Here is a 26094-nt window from a genome sequence, read left to right on the forward strand (position 1 = left end):
GTCTAGTATTTTTATTTGTGTTGTTGTATTTTTTTAATAAATTAGTTAGGGGCAAACTTGGAGTAAATTTTTCGATAACACAATTTCATCTAAATCATTTTTGTTCTTTTCCAACATATAAATATGTATTCAATTATTTGTGGCAATCTATCGTTATTCCATTTTAATTTACTAGTGTCGCTTTACGTGTTTCACACGTGTCTCGTAGTGTGACTCGTTAAATTATCAAATAAAATTTGAAATAATAGTTAATTGAAATAATTTATCTTATTAAATACTTTAGATGACTGTTTTAATTGTTTAAAAAAAAATCGGTACTCAAATTTTATAATTTATAGATAATTTTAATAGAAAATATAAAGTGAAAACTAAAATAGTAGTTCATTGATATAGTTTACCTTATTTAGAATTCTATACAATTAAAAATAATTAAAATAGTAATGATTAAATAGTTAAAGTTGTCTACTTTAATTAGTATTATATACAATTATCTTAATATAGTAGTTTATTTTAGTTAGTACTCTAACTTATCTTAACATAGTAGTTTATTTTAGTTAGTATTCTAATTTTAATGCTTTTCTAATAGTTTTTAATTAATAATTAAATTTTATAAGTGAAAAGGACATCAACGTAAATGTGTCTGTCCCCCTCCCCCCCCCAAATCCGTGCTTTTATATAGTATAAATATAGATAACTATGTTTTTTTGTTGGTTTGAATGAATTCAAAAACCAAGCATTCAAATAATTATTTAATATTAAAAAATAAAAGCAAAAGCCGTCCTTCATATTATATATTTTGTGCGAGCATATTAATAAAATCAAGTCTAACTTTTTTAGGTGACCCGCTTGGTGGTTAGAAAAGCCCTAATCGATGACTGTAATTTTTTAGAGTTCTCATCATCTCTTTTAGAATAGTTCACTCAAGTTGAAGAATCATTCATCTGTAATTTTTGTTATTATTAATAAAAAAATTAGCCTTTGAAGAATAAAAAATTTACATTACAAAATTTATTTCAACACATATAATTGGCTATTTAATTTGTAAAGATTAAATTAATAACGTTTATCGAAATCGTTCCTGTAGATTCAACATTAGATACTCCAAAATTTTAAGCTACATTCGATTTTATACACTTGCATAATTATTCGAACAACTTTATTTATTTATTCATTTTTTATTTTATTTTTTGACATATTTAATTGTTTGGATTCAGACATCTTTCATGAACTCGATTTAGATAACAATCTCCCGCACGATAAATTTTTGACTAGAGATATCTTTAGACAGTATTTTTTCACTCAAAGATATATTTTTCTTCCAGATACAACCTTAACTAACATCACAAAATAAAGAATACAATCATAAATATATTTATATTGAACAAAAAAAGACCGTCATCAATTGCCAAGACTCAACTACTAAATTAAAAACATGAAGCCATAGGCATAGCAATAGAAATTTGCATCACAAACTAATCAATGCTTTTTGTTGTTCATGAATTTAACAATGGCCAACACATTATTGCATAATTGCCGAAAGATCGCATTCTTTTGTGTCAAAATTGAATCCTTACCAGCAACACTATTCTGCTTAAATCCATCTTCACAAGTTTTAGCATTAGCAATGGCTGCACTGACCCAAACGTAAACATTCCTATTATCCTTAACTAGCAACGCGGCTCCTGCATCAGCGAGTTGCGTATTAGCATCAACGTATTGGTCGTAGCAATCGGAGAGTGCCTGCTCGGTGGTAGGATCCCAAGTTGACCTGTTATTAAGCAATTGCTTGATGTGCAAGGTAGTATGTGTTGCATTTTCGGCTGCAAGTTTCAATGCGATAAGGCCGAGTTGTTCAATGTTTGCGGTTTTGCTGTCCCGGTTTGATGCAAGACTTGCAATGCAATTAGCCTTGCTATGAGTTCTTTCACATACTTTTCCGACCAAGCTAACGGCCGCGTTTGCGTGGGGGAAAATGCAAAGAACTAGAGAAAATAGGAAGAAGAAAATTTTATTTGGTGTCATTTTCTTTTCTTCTTCTATTTTTACTATCAAGAATCAGGAGTGATTCTGGTTTTTAAATGAAAATGAAAGAAGCGTAATTTGCTGAAAATAGTTTGTTAAATTAGAATTTGGTAATTTTTAGTGCTAAGTTATTCTTTTTTTAAGTAAGTCCATCAAATGCAAGAAATGGATGCGCTTAACCAACGAAAATGACCGTATTTTCGGGAGTCTTTCAAATTCTCTGACGCGTATTTCACATCAAAAATTACAGTTTCCTGGTTCAATTACAGAAATGAAATTGGCATTTCCAAATATAGGAAAATTACTTGTGACACCGAAAATAACTTTGAGAACCAACTGTTATTTAAAAAAATTGATGGTTATTGTAGTGGCCTGATTTTACAACCAGGCCCTAGTAAATGGGCCCGAGAAGATTCGCACTTCTACTAACCCAATCAGCAGGCCTGGCCCTTAGAGTGACATCTCCTCCATTTCCAACAACAACTAAGGGTGCAATCATCGAGTTAGGCTATCCGTAATTTACTCAAGATCGACTCAAAAATAATTTGAGATCATCTTGAAAAATCGAGTTGTGCTCGAACTCAAATTACTCGAATTTCATTTCGAACTGAGTTCGAGTATCAATTATAAATACTCGTGATGCTCGTGAGTCTAAAAAAAATCAAACGGATTTACTTTATCATATTAGCTTTTTATACCTCTAAATTTAGATATGCTTCACATTAATTGGACAAATTATATATTTCACAATAATATACATCAAATAGGCAAGATTTAAATAATTTTTTTTATTTTTATTGAAACTCGAGCTTGAGAAGTTTAGATGTTATTTGAGCTCAAACTCAAACTCGAATTTGATAATTTGAACTCATTCAAAATCTGATTTGAGCTTGTCTATAATATACTCGAACTCAGAATTCGAAGCTAGCCTAATTCGGGATCAGATCCGCCCGGTTCTCACCTCTAACAAACAACAACTTCAAGAGAGTAGAATATTCCCTTTTTGATGATCTAAAGGAGAGCATATAAGTTGGATGTAATTGTAATGTACTCTTTGGAATTGGTTTTCTGGAACTGGCGTGATGCCATGTGGTGGCATATCCAATATGATTTATATTGTAAACTAAGACAAGATGGAGATTACAATATAGAGAAGGCAAAAGGGTAAGACATATATGCGAAAAAGATTACAATATAAAGAATGTATTATTTAACAATTTTAGCAAGGAAATTTAGCGTTTATGTAATGTATTTGGAAGTAATTCCATGAGCATAACTCCATAATATTCTTCTATCCAAATTAATATATATTATGTAAAAAGAAAATTTATAATCTATACCGAATCTTTATGAACTACAGTTTTTTTAACAAAAATTATATTAAACAACCACAAGTAGCAAAACAATTTCACTATTCCAAAAATGTATGCACATTTAAAATTATAACTCATATAAAAGAGATATAATATATAAAATACAATCAGAAATTTTAAAACAAAATCATACAAAAATATGAAAAAGATGTATTAATATGTTCGCTTCTGGTTGAAGATTTTGTCATTACGAGCTTTTCAAATATTCCAACTAATATAAAACCTTCTCATCTGTAGGAAGAATTACAAACTAATGAATAAGAAAATAATTTACAAAAAGGTTCAATCCAAATAACACAATGCATCAAACTGTCATTTTGATGTTCTTGTATATTTACAATAATAATATGCTTAATCACTTAAAAGCATCCATATTTTTGGTTTTTTTGTTTATGGCCTCCTCACCTTTTAAATTTTTGAGTTTTAGCCCATTTTTCAGTTTTCACTTTCAATTGTAGTAATATATTCAAATTAAAGTGAAAAAAAACTCAAATATGTCGTTTATTTTACTTCATATTATTCCAATTTGCATTTTTATCATAATAAATTTGTAAAACAGGTAATGTCAAAAAAAATCACGAACTTTACACGTTTTCTCATTTTAATCACGCGCTGTTTAAAAATCGTCATTTTTATATACCAATTATCAATTTTCTCAAATCCATATACCGTTCAAAAATCCGGCAAAAATTGTTGTGGCTGATTCGTTATAATATGTCACTATCTGGTTGTCAAATCAGCAATTTGTATCGAATTTTTGAGTTTGAGAAAAATTGGTAGTTCGTGTATGAAAATGATGATTTTTAAATGGCTTGATTAAAATGAGAAAACGTGTAAAGTTTGTAAAATTTTATGACATTAACCCTTTTTAAAATGAAGCAATATGAGAGGTTATTTGAACTTTTTTCCGCTACAATTGAAAGTCAAAACTGAAAAATGAATTAAAATTAAAAAATTTGAAAGATAAAAGGTGTGGCCATGAATAAAAAAATCAAAAAGGTAAAATGTTTTTAAGCGATTAGGCCGTAATAATGCGCTGGTGAGCAAAAAAAAAGCTACAACAAGAAAGCCAATCATATAAAGAATCCATATAAAAATATTAATATTGGCTCAACTTCGAGTGTTTTTTTTAATAATTAGAGATATCAAAGTTATAACCAATTTAATTTAATTGTCTACAACCACTTATGTGGAAAATTTAATTTAATTGTCTACAACCACTTATGTGGAAATTTTTTGTTCATCAATGGTCAATTAGTATATATTTTAACTTATGATTAATTTAGTTATAGATTTGTTTATTTATTTATTTTAATGTAATAATTATTATTAAAGATGAGCAACATGCGCCGAATCAAGTGTAAAACTGGAATAAATTGATCACAAGAAACTAAGTTTAGAATTAATATTTGACCATAAAGTTAATATTTGTGTCAATTGACCATCGTTTGCAAGTTGTGAAGATATATTGCTATTTAAATATGACAAAAACTAGTTCAACTAATAATATTTTATATTTATTTAGTAAATTAATTTCTAAAAATAGAAAACAATTATAATTTATAATTCTAAAATAAAAATTTATTAATAATTTATGAATGGATGGAGCTAGTATTAAATTTGTGAATTTTGTTTGTTGAACGTTGATTTATAATGGCCTAATGATTTAAAGAAGCCAATTTTTTTGCATTTTTATTAGTTTTATCAAAACTTTTAATTTATCAATTTTGATATGATTTGAATTTTTTTATAGTTTAATTCTAAAATTTGAGTGAGAAACTAGATGTTTTCTATATGAAAGTTTAACGTAAAATGAGATAAGTCTTATATATATATATATATATATATATATTAGGTATTTTTGTAAATATGTTTATTATTAATATAGAGTGGGAAATTATAAAAAATAATATAAAAAGTAGTAAATATTTTTAAAAATAGTGTGTTTAACAAATAATCCATAAATGTAACACCCATTCAAATTTCTGCAATATGACATGATTTTTATAGAGTTCAAAATATAAAAAGTATATTATTATTTTTATTATTTTCACATCTTTAAGCTATAATTTAGTAATTTTTTCTGACATGATAGTCATGTAAATAAAAAAGAAGCAGGACAAGATGGTTATACAAACAAAAGACACATTTGAATTATTTCAATATAATTAAATTTTACTAACGAGTTATATTTTAAATAGTATAAACACCAAACATTATTGGGTTAAGATTATGGATTTAATTTTTTTCAGAAATATATTTCTCCTTCTCACTTGTCACAAAAATTACAAATAGATTTTAATTAAATTAAAAGTTTTTTAGGCTGATAAAATTGGAAATTTTGTTTATTATTTATAAATTTCTTAAAGATTTGACTTTTTCATATTATTAACCCATTTTTAATATTAATTGGTAGCTATCAAAGTGGTCACAGCACCTATTTTACTTACACAGTGGTAGACAGAGTTCGTGCAAACCACATAAACTAATCCATAAATAAGAAGAGAAACAAATATAGCATTCACACATACAATTTCTGAAAAACTGTTAACTGAAGAATAACAATTATGGAGAAAATAGAGCACACAACAGTTTCTACAAATAACATAAACATGCACGTAGCAGCAATCGGAACAGGCCCAGAAATCCTCTTCGTCCATGGCTTTCCTGAACTCTGGTACTCATGGCGACACCAACTTCTCTCTCTATCCGCCCTCGGCTACCGTTGCATAGCGCCCGACCTCCGCGGATACGGTGATACGGATGCCCCGGAATCATTGACGGAGTACACAGCGTTTCACATCGTGGGCGACTTGATTGGGGTCCTCGACTCGATGGGGATCAAGCAGGTGTTCTTGGTTGGACATGACTGGGGTGCTATGATAGCCTGGTATTTTTGTTTATTCAGACCTGATAGAGTCAAGGCCTTGGTCAACACCAGTGTCGCATTCCTGCCCAGGGAGCCGCGGGCCAAGCCGACCGACCTGTTCAGGACTATTTACAGTGATGATTACTATGTTTGCCGATTTCAGGTATGTAGTGGAATTGGATTAATTCATTGTAATTTAAATTGCTGTATTGGAATTGAAATAAGAATGTGATGCAGGAGCCTGGAGAAGCTGAAGAAGATTTTGCTCAAGCTGATACAGCAAAATTGATTAGGAGTGTTTTTACTTTGCGCGACCCGAGTCCGCCTATTCTGGCTAAGGAGATTGGATTCAGATCGTTGCCCGATCCTCCGAGTTTACCCTCTTGGTTGACGGAGGAAGATGTCGACTACTATGCTGATAAATTTAACAAAAAAGGGTTCACCGGAGGATTGAATTATTATAGAAACATGAACAGGTAGGAGTAATAATCTATGCTGCACAAAAACTTTACAAATGAAAGTTAGTGTTTTTTTATGACTCTTTTTAAAAGTCATGATTAAATTAAGAAAACGTGTAAAACATAACCTCATTAATTTAACGTACCAAATTGTCGAAAAAAATTAAAAAAAAAATCTATTAAGCTGGTTATAGTTATGAATGTATAAATTATTTTGCTTTTATAATATATTTTTCTGTTTAATGATTTTTTTTGGGTTTTAGTACAATATAGCTATCCATCAATAAAGTAAAGGTATGCTATATGTTAATTGATTTGCAGTTACTAATTAATCACTTTCTTAAATTTGTTGTAGAAACTGGGAGCTAATGGCACCATGGGATGGGGTCCAAATAAAAGTAGCAGTAAAGTTCATAATTGGAGATTTGGACCTAACCTACCATTTTCCAGGAATGAAGGAATATATACACAATGGTGGGTTCAAACAAGTTGTTCCTCTTTTGCAAGAAGTGGTGGTAATGGAAGGTGTAGCTCACTTCATCAACCAAGAAAAACCTGATGAAATTAGTAAACATATTTATGACTTTATTACCAAGTTTTGATTATGTTAATGCAAATTAGAGAAGCTAATTAATAATTTCATGTGGGTTAGCTCTTCCTTAATAAGAACAAACAGCTGAATTAGTAGTTGATGCCTTGATGGGAAATAAAATTATTTCATGGTTTCTGTCTTTTTCAGTATTTATTGTTTGCCTTTCTAAGAGAGTTATGCTGTGTATTTTTTATTGATTAGTCTTTAAAACAGAAAAACAAGTATATCTATTAATGCCAATTTGGAGAATAATTATACAACTGGCCGAAATTTATAGAAATAATGATCAATAGGCTTCATTTCTAAGGAAATTTTTAGAGTTTTCTTAAATACCGCATCTAAATCACTAGGTACCGCTTCTCTTTCTATCTCTTTGCTCTTATAATTAAAAAAAATTAACTGGACTTTTTTTATAAACATCTCCCCCAGATATTTATCAAAAAACGTCTACCCCTTTGAAATGATGTAATCTGAAAACGTCCCCATGAGATGTTATGAAAAAAAATGAAATTAAACGAAAAACATATAGTGCTATCTCGTCCTCTTCTCTGGTTAGATTCCGACATTTTCATCCGAAATTTTTATCATCCGTTTTTAATATTTGAATATGAGTTGAGAGGATCTGAGTGTGAGTTTTAAAATTAGGAAAAAGTAAAAAGGTATTTAGTTAAAAAAAAGGTGGTAACTAGTAATATAGGGGGGTATTTAATAGTTCACGATTTTTATTCATATATAGTACATCTGAAAATTTAATTTTTAATATCTCCACTCTATTATATAATATATGATATTTTGACGAAGTCTTTTAGTTTAAAGTCTTATCAGAATTTAATTAAATTTCATTTTTTTAGTGGGCTAATAAAACTGGATGAAATGACTAAAACGTTAATGGAATAAAAAGACAAAGGACCGTAGGATTTAATTTAACGAGGACGAAATTGTGAATTATAACATATATGAAGAATCTGAAAATAATTTACTCTATCAAGAATAATACAAAGTTAATAAAATTGACAGATTTATAAATATATTTAATAATAAAGTTATGGATAAAAAACTTATTTTATCTTTTTAAAAATTTAAATGGCATATTTAATCATAATACATATGTGTTGTGGTATTTTAAAATGGGAATAAGTTGAAGTATTGTATATACATTAAAAGTAAGTATTTTATATAACAGATGTGTCACGTTATTTTATAACAGACATTTTGTGTGATGAAAATTGTATTTTTATTATTAAAATAATCAACACATATTTAAAAGAGGAATTTGCACAAAATACTCTGTATTTAGATTTATTTGTTTCAAATACCTCAATTTTAAAAATTTATATTTTTACTGTTTTTTTGTAATGTTTCTATCTCTACTCCAAATAGAATTTTAACATATTAGCATTTTTACTCCACTCATGTAAGGCACATGTGTACTTTTATTTTTTTTATCTTTTTCTCTTTCTTCCTTTTCTCTTTTCTCTTTCCTCTTTCTCTCTTTTTTCTTTTCTCTTTCCTCTTTCTCTCTCTTTTCTTTTCTCTTTCTTCTCTTCTCTTCTCTCTCTTTCTTCTTTTTCTTCTTTCTTTTCTCTGTAACTTTTTCTTTTACGTTTTTTTTTCTTCATTTTAATGAAATTTCTTAACAAATTCTATCTAAAAATTCAAGATAAAGAAGAATTAATTATGAAAAATTCGACCTAATTCCTCTCAAGAAATAACGAAGTTTTCCGCCATTCCATCGCCGTCATTGATCTTCTGCTTTTTTCAGAATTTTCTTCTTCTTCTTCTTCTTCTTCTTCTTCTTCTTCTTCTTTCTATGTTGTTTTAATTGTAGTATCGTTTTTTGGTTATTTTTTCAATTTTTTTTGAAGAAATCGTTTTTTTCTTCATTAATGATGTTTTGACATGGTTTTCAAACGCTTTTAAATTAATTTTAGAAATTGTTGGAAACTGTTTTTTCGAAACTGTTTTATACTGTTTGAAACATTTGTAAACGGTTTGAAACTGTTTCTTTGAAACTGTTTGAAACTGTTATTTTTTAGACTGTTTGAAAATGTTTTTTCGAAACTGTTTGAAACTTTTGTAAACGGTTTGAAACTGTTATTTTTGAGACTGTTTTAAAGTGTTTTTAGAAACCGTTCTAAACTATTTGAAACCTTTGTAAACTGTTTGAAACATTTTTATATTGTTTAAAACTGTTTTTAAATAACATTTGCAAATTATGTTTTATGAAACTGTTTGAAACCTTTATAAACTGTTTGAAACTTTTGTAAACTGTTTAAAGCTGTATTTTAGAAACTGATTGATACACTTGTAAACTGTTTGAAACCATTGTATAATTTTTTTGAAACGATAATAAATACGTCTTTTAAAAATTGTATGAAACCGTTTGAAATTACATTTGAAACTGCATTTGAAACTGTTAGAAACCGTTTTTAATAGAACAAATAAATAAAAAAATTACAGTTTTCTTTGTTTTTGGAGAAAGTTATGATCGTCGGATTTGAATTTCAAGTGAAATTTGAAGCGATTTGATTACGAATTAAAAATTCGAGCGGATCGGAAAATAGATTTGAAACTAGCAATAAAACTTTAAGAAATAGTAATAAAATCACAGAAATTAATTCCCTAAAATGTTATGAGTTGAAGATTAGACTTGATTTGTTGATGTGTTATTTAAAAAAAATAAACTGAAAAAAATGATTAAGAAGAAGAAGAAGAAGAAAAAGAAGACACTGAAACAAGTGGAGTAATTTTTAGGTATAAAAATAAATTGGACAGGTATAAAAATAATTGGCTGAAACGGGTAGGTAGGTAAATCAAGTCCAAAAATTGTGGTAGGTAATTGCTAATATTTTTTTTATTTAGGTATTTCCCTAATTCTCTCTATTTAAAATAGGACCTATATATAAAAGCACGGATGGGGGGGGGGGACAGGCAAATTTACTGAATAATCCTTTTCAGTTTACTACTAAATAAAGGTTTTATAGTCATTAACTAATTAGTTATTTAATTAATCACTATTGTAATTAAAGTCCTAATTAGAATAGGTAGCTAAATTATCTCCAATTTAGTTTTTAATATGCAAAAAATAACTAAATTGTCTCCAAATTAGTAGGAATACATATCTTTTAGTTTGATAGAATTAAAAAATTAAAATACTCTATTTGGTCAATATATTATTATTTAAATTTCTATGTTATTATTTTTAAAGATATTATTAATTAAATTAAGTTAATTATTTATTTATGGTTATTATAAAACCAAAAGAAGAATAAATTCAGTATGGAAAAAAATTTAATAACCGAATATATTATATTTACTTTTATAAAAATTCTTAATTAATTTAATATTAATTATAAATAAAAAATTGATATAATTATAATAAATTTACTAATATGTTCATTGACGAGTTACGTTACGAGCCACGTGCATAGCACGTAATGCGAAACTAGTATTCATAAATGTAAAAATATATAAAATTGTACTTTTGTCTTGTTTCTGGTGGGCTTAGTTGGATCTATTGGGCCCTAACTCGAGAAGTTATCAATTGATAACTTTGAAAAAAATATAGAATTTTAAGTTATTTTTATGATAAATTAGTTATATTTGACGAAAATTGTATACATAAAATGATTATATTTAAAGTTTTGTAAAATTATTAGATAATTTCATGAAAAAGATATAGTTCTTGTACCATTAGGAACTAATTTATCAGAAGATAAATTAAAAAATTTAAAAGAATATCTAATTTTTTATCAATTAGATTCATCACATTTTTTAAATTACTGTTTGAATATATATAATTGTCATCATTTACTGAATTAATGGAATATAATTTTATCAAGTTGGTTGTAATTATGAATAAATAAAATTATTTTGCTTTTAAAACATATTTTTATACGGTATGTTTTTTTTTTCGTTTAATGGATCTTTTGTTTTGGTAAAATATAGTTATCCACCAATAAATTAAAGGTATACTATAATGATTGATTGATAGTTAATAATCGAATAAAGGATCAAATCGACCCCTAAAAAGAGTCTTTTTCGCTATTTTTAGTACAAACAACCTCAAAAGTTGCGTTTTTAGCTCAAAAAGGCCCTCCCCTACTCTCACCCAGGCAAGTGTGCTACACTCTCCATGAAAAAATGAAAAAAATTTAAAAAGAGCCTTAGTATTCAATTTATCTCTTAAATTAATTCTTAATAAATTTAATTTTCAATTACATCTTTCAAATTTTAAAATTCAGTAATTAATTTAATTTTTAATAAAATTTAAGGAACCATTTTTTCCCTTTTTTTATTTCTTCTTCTTCCCCCTTCTTCATCTTCCTCCTCCTCCGCCTTCTTTTTCCTTCTCCGGCCACCATCCATATTCCACCGACTGCCATATGCCTCCATTTTCACCCCCCTCTCTAGATTATTCATTATTTTTGGGATGAACAGATCTGTTCATCCCAAAAGGGATGAACAGATCTGGTTCATACCTTTTGGGATGAACTCATTTTGTTCATCCCTTTTGGAATGAACACACGCTGTTCATCGCAAAAGGGATGAACAAAATGAGTTCGTCCCTTTTGGGATGAACAAATAGGTGGATTTCGGTGGCGGCGGGCGGCGGGCAGCGGGCGGCGGTTTTCGATGTGTTAGAATTATGATTATTTGGTTTTAATTAAATTCAATTAGTGTTACATAAAATTTAAATGTGTTTAATTAGGATTTAATTAGAATTAATTAAGTTTAATAATTATAATTAGTAAATCCCACTCTCTTTTTTTGGTTAGAGGGATTTTTTTGATACGAAAGTACAAGTTGCGGGTTTTTCTGATACGAAAACGCAAGTTATGGGTTAGTTTGTTCCAAAAGCTGTGAAAATGACTTATTTGATATTTAATGCCAAATTGAGGGGGCGATTTGATCCTTTGTTCGTTAATAATCGATCACTTTCTTAAATTTGTTGTAGAAAGTAGAAACTGTGAGCTAATGGCCCCATGAGATGGAGTGCAAATTTTAAAGTACCAATTAATTTAATAATTGGAGAATTGGACCTACCATTTTCCAGGAATGAAGGCATATATACACAATGGTGGATTCAAATAAATTAAAGCAGTAGCTCACCTCATCAACCAAGAAAAACCTGATAAAATTAGTAAACATATTTATGAGTTATGACCAGGGGCCGAACCAGCCTAATAGCTGAGGCAGCGACCGTCCTCGTTACTCTTTTAAGTTTTAATTATTTTAAAAAATATAGCTACTTAATTTTAAATTTTATATAATTAGCCCCCTCGGATTTTATTTTGTATAAATTAGCCATTTTATAGTAGAATTCCTATTTCTGCCCTCTGTTTATGATTTTATTACCAAATTTTGATTATGTTAATGCAAATTAGAGAAGATAATTTCATGTGGGTTAGCTCTTCCTCAATAAGAACAAACAGCTGTGATGAAAAATAAAATTATTACGTGGTTTTTGTCTTTTTCAGTATTTATTGTTTGCCTTTCTGAGAGAAATCTGTGTGTATTTTAATTGATTAATTTTAAAAAGACACACACTATGGAGTATCTATCTATATGTATAACCATCCGGATGCCAACTGGCCAAAATTTATAAAAATCTTGATCAAAAAACTTCATTTCTAAAGGAAATGTATCCATATACACATCTGAAAATTAAATTTTTAATATTTCCACTCTGTGCCATATTATCTGGCATTTGGACAAAGTCTTTTAAAAATTAAATCATTTGACCTTTAAAAATTATGACGAAAGTGTAAATTATAATATATAAAAAAACTTGAAAAAATCTTTTTAAAATTAAAAATTATTGTTATAAGTTATTTTTATATTTCATATTTTTTCATTAAACATATTCTACAAACTACTAATAAAGCATCTTCATAAAATAGTCTTTGCATAGTGTTTTTAGGCTAGGCCTCCATAATTTTTATCGAACTACATATAAAAATACATATTAACATCTTTTTCCTTGTTTTGTATAATAAACAAAATAACAATGAAAATTAAATAGGTAATCTCAACCGTTCAAATAACAATTTATTCTAAATTAAATAATTATAATATTTTCTTCAAAATAATAATAATTATAATATGGTATAATAATTGAATTTGAATGATAAAAATGACTATTATTTGTAATTCGAATATTAAATAACTCATTTTTTTGTTATTTTAATTTTTAAAATAATATTTATTATTTTTAGATCATTTCGTTTTCTGAATCTATTCATATTATATAATTTTATTATTAATTAATTTAAAAAAAATTAAGTGATAAAACAATTAAAGTTATATTATTTAATTTTATAATAGTATAAATTTAGAAATCAAGTTGAATCTAGGACCGAGTTGACCGTATTATGTTCATTTCTAAAGATCTAATTCAATGAATCATCATTATCCTCTAGAATTAATTCAAAACTCAAATATACTTTAAGAAACTTCCTATATCTTATCTTTTTCATTTGCACTTCATAAAAGCTCTGTGAACTTCTTCAACTGCTATAAATATCACCAAACTTTCACCATCTTCACCAACCAAATCAAAACCCCAACACCACGGACCAACAAAAATGGAGAAAATACAACACAGTACAGTCTTCACCAACGGCATAAACATGCACATAGCATCAATAGGCACAGGCCCATCCACCATTCTTTTCCTACACGGATTCCCTGATCTTTGGTACACGTGGCGCCACCAGCTTCTCTCTCTTTCATCCCTCGGTTACCGTTGCATAGCTCCCGACCTCCGTGGCTATGGCGACACCGACGCGCCGCCCTCCGCCGATCAGTACACTGTTTTTCACATCGTCGGCGACCTTGTCGGGTTGCTTGATGCTCTGGGTATTGAGCAGGTGTTTCTTGTGGGTCATGACTGGGGAGCTATTATGGCTTGGTATTTTAGCTTGTTTAGAGCTGATAGAGTTAAGGCGTTGGTCAACACGAGTGTCGTTTTTCAGCCGAGGAATCCGCATAAGAAGCCTGTGGAGAAGTACAGAGAATTATTGGGCGATGATTTTTATATCTGCAGGTTTCAGGTTATAATCTGCTTCTTATTTTTCTGTTTTTGGGGTTTTAATTAGGGTTTTTGATTGTGCAGTTCTTTATTTTGTTGGTATTTAATCTGATTTTAATTGAAATTGGGTAGTTTAATTAGGTTTGTAGTACTCAATTTGAATTTGTTCAAGAATCAATTGGTGTAACAAAACTTGAAATTTGAGCATTTAAAACTGAAAGTTCACAGTTAAGTGTTGGTTGGTGGGATTTTAGGGTTAAGTTTAAAAGCTGTAGCATCATCACCTACCAACCATTATGATTTATGATCCCAGATTCAGTTTGGACTTACTTTTAGAATTTAAGTATTTTTGACTTTTGGTTCATTTATGATCTTGAACTCAATGACATTGATTTTGAAAAATTAGAAATCGACGAGTCTGAATTATCGGCCTGTGTTTAGTATTCATCGATGCATCATATGAATATCGGTTGTTGAAGTTACCGAAGAGCGTTGCATTGAAGATCGAACTAACCAAATTATGTTGTAGGAAGTCGGAGAGATTGAAGACGACTTTGCCCAAGCTGGTGCTGCAACGATAATAAGAAGATTCTTTTTAACCCGCAATACAAAACCACCTTGTATACCCAAAGAAACCGGATTCAGAAGTTTGCCTGCCATTCACGATTTGCCGCATTGGCTGTCAGAAGAGGATGTCAATTATTATGCTAGCAAATATGAGCAAAAAGGCTTCACTGGGGGATTGAACTACTATCGATGTTTAGACCTGTATGTTCTAAGCAAAAATTCATAGCTATCTTTAATGTTGTTTGATGTTGTAATTTATGGAAGGATTAGATTGAGTTGCAAATGCTAAACTCATTTTTCTGTTGCTTATGCAGTAACTGGGAGTTGACAGCACCGTGGACTGGCTCACAACAAATCAAGGTTCCGGTTAAGTTTATAGTGGGCGACAAGGACATAACCTACCATTTCCCAGGTTCTAAGGAATTTTTACATCAAGGTGGTTTGAAGAAGTATGTACCGTTTTTGCAAGAGGTGGTCGTTTTGGAAGGAGTCGGGCATTTTCTCAGCCAAGAAAGGCCGGAGGAAGTAAGTGCTCATATCCACGACTTCATCAAGAAGTTTTAACTGGCATCTGATGTTTCTGTAGTCGATTAAGAGCTTAGTAATCTTCATACGAAAATAAACATGTTGAGTGCTCAGTAGTAGCATTCTATTAAAGCTTAATTGCCATTCCTTACTTAGATCATATGGATAAGTATTTTTCTACTACAAACTAGGGCTTCAAGGGCGACCCTGTTTGTGATGGAAATAAACAGGATATTTGTACGCTGCAACTGTAGATTGATTAATAGTTTTGAAGGCAAACTTGATTAATAGATATGTGGTAATCATTCAGTAGGTAGACTTAAGTACATAAGTACAGAGGCAGTTTTGGAATATTAAACTCCTTGAGTCACTAAGTTATTCCAATATTACAAAAAGGGTATTAAGATTCAAATCGTTAAAAACAGTTATTAAGTAATTGAATTATTTCACGGGATGTCACTCGAGACAAAGCGCTAATTTTTTTGAATTTTGTCCTACGTGGCATGTCATAATTATAAAAAAGGTGTATAATTCAGTATCCTTTTTTAACAAAAGAGTATAATTTAGTATCCGTTTTGTAACTTGCGATGAACTTAATGATCTTCTTTTAAGACGGTGACCTCCCTGAGAAATAATTCAATAAATTAGTGACTATTTTTTAACGATTTGAATCTTAATACCCTTTCTATAATCCTATAACAATCCAGTAACCCATGGAGTTTAATATCCCGCAGTTTCGCAACTATCACTTGTTGGTTACAAAAATATTCTTACATGTAAAAATCAAGTAATATGTGAGGTCATTGGATATTAAATATCATAATAATTAATAAAATTTTAATTAGTAATAATAGATAAATAATTCACAATCCCACGTTGAACTAAGGTCATGTAAGAATTTTTTGTTGATTGCCAGCTACTGAAGCAAAATGAAACCCCAACAATTTGCTCTTAACAGTGCAACAATGTAGCCTCCAATATTGCAACTCAAAGGTAGCATTTATACCAATCTCTTGCAAGGTAGAATTTAACAAGAATATAACATGAAATGCTAGTTTTCAAGGCCATCATGTAGAAGAGTTCTACTTCATCTAACCACCAATTACCATCCATCATTCTCACATTGAATAAGCAATCTGAAGTAGAAATAATTCACCTTTGTGTGATACTCATACATCGATCAACATCAACAGAAGGAAAAAAGATAAGAGTTTGACATTAAATCAAAAATCTATAATTTAAATCAAGAAACAACATAATGAAAATATAAAATGTTCCAAACAATAGGATAAAAAAAGGTAATAGATAACCAAATTGAGTTGATTCATGGCTGCATCTAGTTGGATTTGGTAGACTACAATGCAATTCCTGATTGAATTTGATTGCTCAAACCTTAAATCCTCTGCTGTTCCTTCTTCCTCTAGCCTTCTCAAATTTCCTTCCCTTTGATCGGACATAAGGTTTGGTATGGCTGTGTGGTACACCAGGTGCTGGTCCAAAGTGCTTCACTGCTTCCCGAGAATTCTTGGGACCTCTAAGGAGAACCTGCAATTTCGAGAAAACCATTAGTATCACATAGTTTTTTCTCTTGCTGTTTAATTATTAGAAGATTACCCTTCATCAATATGCAGAAGGAATTGAAATCTTCATTTGGTACTCTTAACATAATACCAAAATCATAAGCAAAGACACTGAGAATAAGCTGATGAATAGATTCAATCCAGATTATAAGCCAAATTATATGGAACCAACAAAAACATGCTGATGCATAATGCTGTCTCATAGAAAAACATTGCTTCCCAAATGCCTGTGAAGTAGAGGAAAATGAACATAAAAGAGTGTTGGTGTGTTACATGACTTAAAGAAACTATCACGGTATCACCCAACTCCACGTGTGTTGAAATGAAACGTCTTTCACATGCCATTAATCTTTGTAGGTTCCAACTCATTGCAGTACACATCTACATCTGGATAACTTGCATGCTAAATGATGATCCGGGAAATAAATTTCAAATTTGATTTCTATAACATTCAACTAGATCAATAATAGTAAGCTGCTCAGAAACATCAACATAAATTGGGAGCAATAATAAACTGCCTAGACCTTAATTTGAACTCGGTAGCTTTCTAACTTAGAATATGTAACAATACTTAAAATAGTCAGCTTTTGGAAGCTTCTCACTTAATATTAATAAAACCATCTCAAATTACCAACATTCTAAATTCTCATTTGTAACGTAATGCAAAAACATGGAGACACTTGTTGCCCGAGTTAATGACTACTCTGAAAGTTGGAACACATCCCTCTCAGAACTAATCGTCCTCAGCTAATTGCAAACTTTGCTCTCAATTCAAGTTATAATATCAAAAACAAACTTACAAAAGCTAAGAATTCACATACCGTGTTCTGACCAAGAGGAGCACGAAGAGCAAGCTGATCAAAAGTCAAGCATTCTCCACCAGCCTTCTCTATCCTAGCCCGAGCAGTCTCGGTGAATCTAAGAGCAGTAACCTTAATAGCAGGGACTTCAAACGCTCTGATATCATCAGTGACAGTACCCACAAGCACAGCAATTTTATTATCCTAAAAGCAATCAATCAGTTAATAAAAAAGCTCAGCAATAACAATATTAACTTCAAATCATACATAAACTGGCAGAGAAAAAAATAAACAAACCTTGTTCTTCATGAAAGTAATCAAACGAGAGAGTGAAAGCGGGGCTTTGTTAACCCTGCTCATGAACAGTCTCTTCAAAACCACCGCATTGAATTTGCTTCCAGTCCTCCGTACCAAAAATCGGTACAGCTTCACGATGAGCTTCAGGTAGATATCATCGGACTTCGGTGCGGTCCTCTTCGTCTTCTTGTTCTTGCCTCCTGCTATCAAATCGATACCCTGTAAAATAAATCACAATGTAGTGAGATCAGAAATCGAACGGTCACAAAAGAAGATTGGGATTTAGTTTAAAATGATACCATTGTTGGCGGTGGTTGTGCTCCTCCTGCTGCTGCCGCTCGACGCCGGACTTCTGTTGAGGCAAATGAGCTTAAGGAGAGAGCGGGCTAGGGTTTTTCAGGACTTTGTAGGGGAAACAAAGTTGGGATCCGCTGCTTCAGTTTCTGGTGAACTCCGTTTGTTTCAGATGGACCCTGATTAGATGCCCTACACGTGGCTGGATGGGTGTACCCTAATTTGATTACTCTGAATGATGTCGTTTTAAACAAGTTCGTAAGTGGATGGTGTGGATAGAGGCCTTTAACCTTTTAGGCCCATCTCATGGACCGGGCTCTGACGGGTTCAGTCTGGATCCTGTCAACCTTAAGAATTCAAGTCCGGTCCAGTTCGAAAATATTATTTATCATCTGAATTTGATAAATATATTAGATTTATGTGAGATTAGTCCGAATTTTATTAGACCTATATAAAAATTTAGTTAACAATTAAATTTTAAGTCTTCACATAAAAAGAACCTATCACGGGTTCATGTTTGGAATGAATTTGATGAAAAAATAAATGTTCGTGTTCGACCCAAGTGAGCGGAGTCAGAGCGATCCGAACGGACATTCAACACAATAATCAGTAACAATCGTTGGATTTTTTTTAAACTTGTTAAAACTAGGAGATATTCGCGAACTTTATTTTCTTTGAAAAATCATAGATATATTCAATCATAGTCGCAAATGAACTTCAAAAATTTCAAACTCTTTTAAGCAAATAATTATAAATAAAAAAAACATTTGTTTGTTTCATGTTGTTCATGATGATTGGGTCAATAATTATGCATCTTTAAGTTATACCAACTATTAAATGATATGGGGCAATCCGATTTTTGGTAATATAAAATCACATTGCACCTTTGATGGCATAACTTTTTCTTATCCATCACCTTTGATGGCATAAACAATGCAACCCATGTTGACAACAATAGGTTACAAATATGCAAATTTTCATTTTCTTTTAGTTAATAATCAACGTTATATTATGGCCAAGTTGCATTGCGTTGGTCTCCTGGCTTAAATGAGGCTTTAAATTCTATTTATGTTCATATATACAGCCTTCTATAATTTGGTATTAAAATTTTTATCTTTCATAAAAAATTATCCGACTCAAATAGATATTAATTTAAATGTAAATATTATAAAAATATTGCCTCACAATTCATGTACCTTGTATCTAAAAAAAGAGGAATTTCGCCCCGTATTTTTTTTGAAATTTTATAAAAATACGTTCTAACTCTTTGCTATTGTAAAACTATTTTTTTTTATTTTTTCATAAAAATACCCATCTACTAATTTATTTACTAATTATCTATTAAAAAGTGTATTTTTTATTAGAGCAAAAAATAAAAGCAGATTTCTACAAACTTTGAACTGTAAATAAGTACTTTTACAAAAAGTTCTAAAAAACATTTATTATAGGCAAAAATACTTAAAAAAAACCCACCTTTAACTTTGTTTCAATTGCACCACCACGTAGGAAAATTTTCAATTACACCCTATTTTGGGTTTTCAGTTTTCGTCTATACCCCAATTGACTAAAATGACCTCTTTTTATTTAGAAAAAAGTTTAAATTAATCCTTCATATACTAATTTATTTGTTTTTTTCAAATGGAAAAAATAATAATACAATCCCTCTATTTAGTTGGTTTTAATAATTTTATCATTAAATTAATTAAATTATCAATTTTTTTTATTTTGGGGTACATATGAAAACTAAAAACTCTAAATAGGGTGCAATTGAGAATTCTCCTATATGGTGGTGGAATTGAAAAAAAAAATAAAGATGGGGGAGTTTTCAGTATTTTTGCCTTTATTATATTATGGCCAGTAGTGCTATTTCATTTGTGGGCCAAATCATTTGCACCTCTTAGTTGGTCGAACGGCAATATGAACAAAGCTGCATTATTATTAGTATTTTATGTAAAAGACTGACTTTGATTATTAAATGCTTATATTTTATATTTAGAATAACTAAATTAATCCAATTAAAAATGAATAATGTTCACCAACGATTTCCTAATTTTATTATCTCCCTTTTATATTCCTTAAAGTTTTAAAAATGCTTTTGTCTATGTATTTCAGATGTCTAACTCAATTATCTCTACATCAATTATTTTCTAACATCGATAAATCTTGTCGAAATTACATCTGTCTTGAAAGTCTGTGCTATTAAAATTAATAAATTACTAACTTGTTTGATGAATCACATCAATAAAATATAATTGTGTTAAAAAAATGACTAATATGAGATAAATTTGAACAAAAAGAACCGTTGGTATATTTTGAAAATTTTATGGAAGATTGGAATATAAATTTGAAAATATGAATGGTTAAAATATATTTTAACTCATGAAAATTATCTAAAATAATTGGATTTGTGTATAAAAAAAAGTAAAGCTTTGTTTTAAAAAATCCTGTGAAAATGAATATTAAACTTTTTCGAACTTGGAATAAGTTTTATTGAATGGTAGTTTCACATTTTCATCTAAATTAAAAATAAAAACTCATAAAATCCCACCAGGATGATAAACATGAGGATTATAGAGACATTTCCCAACCTGACCGCCACCGCCGTGGTCAGTGGTCACAGAATTAGTGCCTTCCATATTAAAGTGTTAAAATGACTAATCTACCCCTTTGAAGATTTAATTAGTTGTCAAAATTAGTCAAATAAACCTTCAAATACATTTCATCTTCTTTCTCCTCTCTTGTCCAAATAACTGCTCAACAATCCATCCCCACTCCAAAAGACGTCCACCGTTCCGTCATGTACACCTCAAAAGTCCGCCGGAAAGTATCTCCGGCAGGGAACGGAGACATCGACAACAATTCCGCCGAGAAACAAGACCAGTTCCTCCTCTCCGCCGCCATCTGCAACGGCGAAGACCTCGGTCCATTCATCCGCAAATCCTTCGCTTCCGGCAAACCAGAAACCTTACTCCACAACCTCCGTCACTTCGCTCGCTCAAAAGAATCGGAAATTGAAGAAGTTTGTAAAGCACACTACCAGGACTTCATCCTAGCCGTTGATGACCTCCGATCTTTACTCTCCGACGTCGATTCACTCAAATCCGCACTCTCCGATTCAAACTCCAAACTCCAGTCCGTTGGTGAGCCTTTATTAACCGCTCTAGACTCGTACATCGAGGCACAAACTGTCTCTCGTAATGTAAATTTAGCTTTAGCTGCAGTTATTTCTTGCATTAAACTAATGGAGCTTTGTTCACGTTGCAATTATCATTTATCCAACGGTAATTTTTACATGGCTTTAAAATGTGTAGACACTTTAGAATCTGAGTATTTGGATAAAACGCCGTCGTCTAGTTTGTTTAGAATGTTGGAGAAAAAGATTCCTGAGGTTAGATCACATATAGAGAGGAAGGTGAATAAGGAATTTGGTGATTGGCTTGTTGAGATCCGTGTCGTGAGTCGTAATTTAGGTCAATTAGCTATTGGTCAGGCGTCTGCTGCGAGGCAACGAGAAGAGGATTTGAGAATTAAGCAGAGACAAGCTGAAGAGCAGAGTCGCCTTAGTTTACGAGACTGTGTTTATGCTTTGCAAGATGAGGATGATGAGGATGGGTTTGTTAATGATGATGGTAATAGCAGTCTTAGTAATGGATCATTAGGGTTTGATTTGACTCCTTTGTATAGGGCTTTTCATATACACCATACTTTAGGGCTTGAAGACGGGTTTAAGAAGTATTATTTTGAGAATAGGAAGCTTCAATTGACTTCTGATTTTCAGGTGTCGTCAATGACTCCATTTCTTGAGTCGCATCAAACATTCTTTGCGCAAATTGCTGGTTTTTTTATTGTTGAAGATCGAATTTTGAGGACAGGAGGGGGTTTGATTTCAAGGATGGATGTTGAGAATATGTGGGAAACTGCTGTTAGTAAAATGTGTTCTGTTTTAGAAGATCAGTTTTCGAGAATGCAAACTGCTAATCATCTTTTGCTTATAAAGGATTATGTGAGTTTGTTAGGAGTGACTCTGCGGAGATATGGGTATCCTGTTGATGCTTTATTAGATGTTTTGAGTAAGCACAGGGATAAGTATCACGAGCTGTTGTTGTCTGATTGTCGTAAGCAGATTGCTGAGGCTCTTGCTGCTGATAAGTTTGAGCAGATGTTGATGAAGAAAGAGTATGAGTATTCGATGAATGTCCTTTCTTTTCAGCTACAGACATCGGATATTGTACCTGCATTTCCTTTTGTTGCACCGTTTTCTTCGACTGTACCTGATTGTTGTCGAATTGTGCGGTCCTTCATTGAAGATTCTGTGAGTTTTATGTCTTACGGTGGACAGCTTGATTTCTTTGATGTTGTTAAGAAATATTTGGACCGACTGTTAGGTGAGGTTTTGGATGAGGCTTTATTGAAACTTATAAATACATCTGTCCATGGGGTTGCCCAAGCTATGCAGGTTGCGGCAAATATGGCTGTGATGGAACGTGCTTGTGATTTCTTTTTCCGTCATGCTGCACAGCTTTCTGGCATACCATTGAGGATGGCAGAGAGGGGTAGGAGGCAATTTCCACTGAACAAAGCACGTGATTCAGCAGAAGAGACATTATCTGGATTGCTTAAACAGAAGGTTGATGGTTTCATGACATTAATTGAGAATGTGAACTGGATGGCTGATGAGTCGATTCCAAGTGGAAATGAATATGTGAATGAAGTGATGATATATTTGGAAACTCTAGTTTCTACTGCTCAACAGATATTGCCAGCTAATGTTCTTAGAAGGGTTCTACAAGATGTTCTTGCTCACATATCGGAGATCATTGTTGGGGCATTAAGTGGGGATTCTGTCAAGAGATATACTGTAAATGCTATCATGGGAATTGATGTAGATATCCGGATGTTGGAAGCTTTTGCTGATAATCAGACTTCTGAGGGAGACCCCAAACAGATGAAATCAGCACTAGCTGAGGCAAGGCAACTGATTAATTTGCTTTTGAGCAGTCACCCTGATAACTTTTTAAACCCTGTAATTAGGGAGAGGAGCTACAATAAATTGGATTACAGGAAAGTAGTTACTGTATCCGAGAAATTGAGGGATCCCTCGGAGAGACTCTTTGGAACATTCGGGAGCAGGGGATCAAGGCAAAATCCAAAGAAGAAATCGTTAGATTCATTGATTAAAAGACTCAAGGATGTCAGCTGATTCACCACTGATTTGTACGAATGATCCTTACTTCTTCCCTTAGTTGTGGCTATGATTTTTTATTATTATTCATGCTTTTTTAACTGTTTCAATTTTTGTCTTGTGATTGTGTCGATAGATATGATTTGTTCTTTATATTTTGTAATTATTGTTCGTACATATGTTTCAGCTTGTTGTATCGAGTTCTTTGATTTTTATTAGCGTGTCTTTTTATCTCCTTCAATAGATCTATCATGTGTTCATGAGTGCTCTTGAGATTCAACAGATCAACTGTTTTTTTGCAATGCTTGCTGATGGTTGATTTTAATCCCATTCTCTATCTATGATTGATCTTGTTTCAACTGTGAATAACTCACTAAGTGCCAAAAGTAGAGACCTTGATTGTTCTAATTCTGTCTTTACTAGGCTTGAAATGACTGTTGTTGGAGCTAGGCCATTCATATTAGAGCTAAACATCACCATCCGCTTACACAATTGCATGCGTCTGCACACACGCTCTACACTCTTCCAAACATTCTAGATCTTCATTTACTCTTATTACATGACTGTCTATCAATTATCAGAACCTCTCTCTTCATTAATATCCTTTTCATTACAATCCCAACAAGATTTGTTTTTGTTTTCTTGCTTCTGTCCTGATCCCCTACTCTTTTTATCCTTAGCAGTTGGAAATTGAAGTTTATGCTTCATTCCGTCTCAGGTTCAAGACCCTTCACCTTCGTCGAAACAAAAACCATATCAAATTCTCATATTTGTCATGGGCTCGATCCCTCTTTCAAAATCTTTGCTTTTAATAGCTTTCCTGTGGCCAATTACCTTCCTTTCAACTTCTCCAATCCTATCGGCCTTCGGTTACGACGACAACCTCAAGCCTTCAGCTTATGAAATGCTTGAAGAGTATAACTTTCCGGTCGGTATTCTACCAGTAGGCGTAACTGGGTACGAGTTAAATAGAGAAACCGGTGAGTTCTCTGTTTATTTGAATGGAACTTGTAAATTTCCTGTAGAGTCGTATACTCTTGAGTACAAATCCACTATTTCTGGTATAGTTTCAAAGGGCAGGCTCAGCAATTTAAAGGGTGTTAAAGTTTTTGTTATTTTGCTGTGGATTAACATAGTAGAAGTCACTCGTGAGGACGATGAGCTTTATTTTTCTGTTGGAATTACCTCTGCAAGTTTTCCAGTTGACAATTTTGAGGAGCGTCCTCAATGTGGTTGTGGGTTAGATTGTGCCAACAAGCTGATTAAACATCATCGCATTTCTTCTTACTAATCAGTGACCTAATTCAGTTTAGCAAGTGTGTAAAACTTTACATTTATTAGAAATTTGAATCATGTTCTTTACTTATTTTCTTCAATATTTGAATGACTTTGATTTCCATTTTCCCGTTGTATCAATTAGAGTGTTGTACCTTTCGTACAAATAAGGTCCATTTCCTTTAAGTTGCTAACTTGTAAGTAGTTGGTATAATTGAATAGAGTCAACTTGCAAACGACTCGGAATTGACTAGAAAAATCTTTATATTTGATTTTATGTTAATCAAGTCAAGATCGAACTTGAACTACGATATTTAGTTTGACAAATTTGTGAGTGTAATTGAGCTTTAATTAATTTTAAAATATTAGTTAGTACATATTTATGATATTGCCCTTTTTCAGTACTAAATTTAAATATTTATATAGATAATCGACTCGAGTTCAGTCAAGTTGATTTCAGTTATTCTATTGAACTGAACTTGAATTCCTTCAATAAATTTTTACCAAATTAGAATTAAGTTTCAATTTTTAGAATCCTATAATCAACCAAGAACATGGCATCCGCATGATCTACTGTTATCTTTTCTTCTGGAGAAGAAACACTAGCAAGAACCTTGCTTGAGCAAAATAGTTTCATCAATCAAATAACCTAATTATTTTGACTCTCCTCTTCTATTAATACATCAACAACCATAAGTCCATCACCATTACTTACAACTTTTCTCATGAAATTACAAACCCTAATGGCCTTCCTCTGCATAACAATCCTTCTGTGCTTACTTCAATCAATCTCCGCTATAACCAACAATGCCTCAGACGCTTACGATATTCTCCAAAAAAACGACTTCCCAATCGGACTCCTTCCAAACGGAGCAACAGGCTCTGATTTCGACAACAGTACGGGCAGATTTTCGGTTTTTATTCCGGAAACTTGCACGTTCAGCGTTAAGGAAGATTATGAGTTCATGTATAAGGCTACTATAGCTGGTGTGATCAAGCAGGATTATATGTATGGGTTGAGGGGGTTTTGGGTCAGGAGTAAGAAGCATACGGATCTTAGATATTTTTGGCTTCCTGTTTTTGACGTGCAGCGCCACCATGATCACCTGAAAATCAATGTTGGCATTTATAGTGACAAGTTTCGTGTTAGTGTGTTTCAAGAATCTCCGAACTGTGGATGTGGATTTCGGTGTAGTGATGATGATCATGATTCGATTTAAATGAAGA

General features: G+C 31.5%; 7 protein-coding genes across 7 annotated transcripts; 5 read left to right on the plus strand and 2 right to left on the minus strand.

Moving 5' to 3' along the window:
* Positions 1-1348: 1348 nt before the first annotated feature.
* Positions 1349-2055, minus strand: LOC126686239 (pectinesterase inhibitor 28-like). Its single transcript, XM_050380284.2, has one exon. The coding sequence runs from the start codon at positions 2020-2022 to the stop codon at positions 1477-1479; it is 546 nt and encodes a 181-aa protein (XP_050236241.1). The 5' UTR covers positions 2023-2055; the 3' UTR covers positions 1349-1476.
* A 3827-nt stretch (positions 2056-5882) lies between these two features.
* LOC126686087 (uncharacterized) lies at positions 5883-7453 on the plus strand. The gene is made up of 3 exons (XM_050380115.2): positions 5883-6427; positions 6502-6740; positions 7078-7453. The coding sequence occupies exons 1-3, from the start codon at positions 5963-5965 to the stop codon at positions 7322-7324; spliced, it is 951 nt and encodes a 316-aa protein (XP_050236072.1). The 5' UTR covers positions 5883-5962; the 3' UTR covers positions 7325-7453.
* A 6295-nt stretch (positions 7454-13748) lies between these two features.
* LOC126653749 (uncharacterized) lies at positions 13749-15727 on the plus strand. Its single transcript, XM_050347686.2, has 3 exons — positions 13749-14369; positions 14877-15115; positions 15229-15727. Exons 1-3 carry the CDS (start codon positions 13902-13904, stop codon positions 15476-15478), a joined length of 957 nt encoding a protein of 318 aa, XP_050203643.1. The 5' UTR covers positions 13749-13901; the 3' UTR covers positions 15479-15727.
* Positions 15728-16631: 904 nt separating this feature from the next.
* LOC126653616 (60S ribosomal protein L18-2) lies at positions 16632-18564 on the minus strand. The gene is made up of 4 exons (XM_050347551.2): positions 18416-18564; positions 18117-18335; positions 17841-18023; positions 16632-16984 (listed from the first exon to the last, which is right to left on the minus strand). Exons 1-4 carry the CDS (start codon positions 18416-18418, stop codon positions 16826-16828), a joined length of 564 nt encoding a protein of 187 aa, XP_050203508.1. The 5' UTR covers positions 18419-18564; the 3' UTR covers positions 16632-16825.
* A 2509-nt stretch (positions 18565-21073) lies between these two features.
* Positions 21074-23610, plus strand: LOC126686899 (exocyst complex component SEC15B). Its single transcript, XM_050381187.2, has one exon. It carries the CDS (start codon positions 21208-21210, stop codon positions 23608-23610), a length of 2403 nt encoding a protein of 800 aa, XP_050237144.1. The 5' UTR covers positions 21074-21207.
* Positions 23611-24367: 757 nt separating this feature from the next.
* Positions 24368-24991, plus strand: LOC126686900 (uncharacterized protein At5g01610-like). The gene has a single exon (XM_050381188.1). The coding sequence runs from the start codon at positions 24368-24370 to the stop codon at positions 24881-24883; it is 516 nt and encodes a 171-aa protein (XP_050237145.1). The 3' UTR covers positions 24884-24991.
* A 619-nt stretch (positions 24992-25610) lies between these two features.
* LOC126687874 (uncharacterized) lies at positions 25611-26087 on the plus strand. The gene has a single exon (XM_050382428.1). It carries the CDS (start codon positions 25611-25613, stop codon positions 26085-26087), a length of 477 nt encoding a protein of 158 aa, XP_050238385.1.
* Positions 26088-26094: the final 7 nt, after the last annotated feature.

Source organism: Mercurialis annua, linkage group LG6 (genome assembly GCF_937616625.2).
Source record: "Mercurialis annua linkage group LG6, ddMerAnnu1.2, whole genome shotgun sequence".
In the NCBI taxonomy this organism is placed as follows: Eukaryota; Viridiplantae; Streptophyta; class Magnoliopsida; order Malpighiales; family Euphorbiaceae; genus Mercurialis; species Mercurialis annua.

Excerpts from the sequence above, each read along its gene's own strand:
- LOC126686899 (XM_050381187.2), top strand. The coding sequence starts at position 21,208 with ATGTACACCTCAAAAGTCCGCCGGAAAGTATCTCCGGCAGGGAACGGA.
- LOC126686239 (XM_050380284.2), bottom strand. The coding sequence starts at position 2,022 with ATGACACCAAATAAAATTTTCTTCTTCCTATTTTCTCTAGTTCTTTGC.
- LOC126686087 (XM_050380115.2), top strand. The coding sequence starts at position 5,963 with ATGGAGAAAATAGAGCACACAACAGTTTCTACAAATAACATAAACATG. Across the intron at positions 6,428-6,501 it reads ACTATGTTTGCCGATTTCAG|GAGCCTGGAGAAGCTGAAGA; the intron begins GTATGTAGTGGA and ends AATGTGATGCAG. Across the intron at positions 6,741-7,077 it reads TATTATAGAAACATGAACAG|AAACTGGGAGCTAATGGCAC; the intron begins GTAGGAGTAATA and ends AATTTGTTGTAG.
- LOC126686900 (XM_050381188.1), top strand. The coding sequence starts at position 24,368 with ATGGGCTCGATCCCTCTTTCAAAATCTTTGCTTTTAATAGCTTTCCTG.
- LOC126687874 (XM_050382428.1), top strand. The coding sequence starts at position 25,611 with ATGGCCTTCCTCTGCATAACAATCCTTCTGTGCTTACTTCAATCAATC.
- LOC126653616 (XM_050347551.2), bottom strand. Across the intron at positions 18,024-18,116 it reads TTACTTTCATGAAGAACAAG|GATAATAAAATTGCTGTGCT; the intron begins GTTTGTTTATTT and ends GATTGCTTTTAG. Across the intron at positions 16,985-17,840 it reads CTCCTCTTGGTCAGAACACG|GTTCTCCTTAGAGGTCCCAA; the intron begins GTATGTGAATTC and ends TCGAAATTGCAG.
- LOC126653749 (XM_050347686.2), top strand. The coding sequence starts at position 13,902 with ATGGAGAAAATACAACACAGTACAGTCTTCACCAACGGCATAAACATG. Across the intron at positions 14,370-14,876 it reads TTTATATCTGCAGGTTTCAG|GAAGTCGGAGAGATTGAAGA; the intron begins GTTATAATCTGC and ends ATTATGTTGTAG. Across the intron at positions 15,116-15,228 it reads TACTATCGATGTTTAGACCT|TAACTGGGAGTTGACAGCAC; the intron begins GTATGTTCTAAG and ends TTGCTTATGCAG.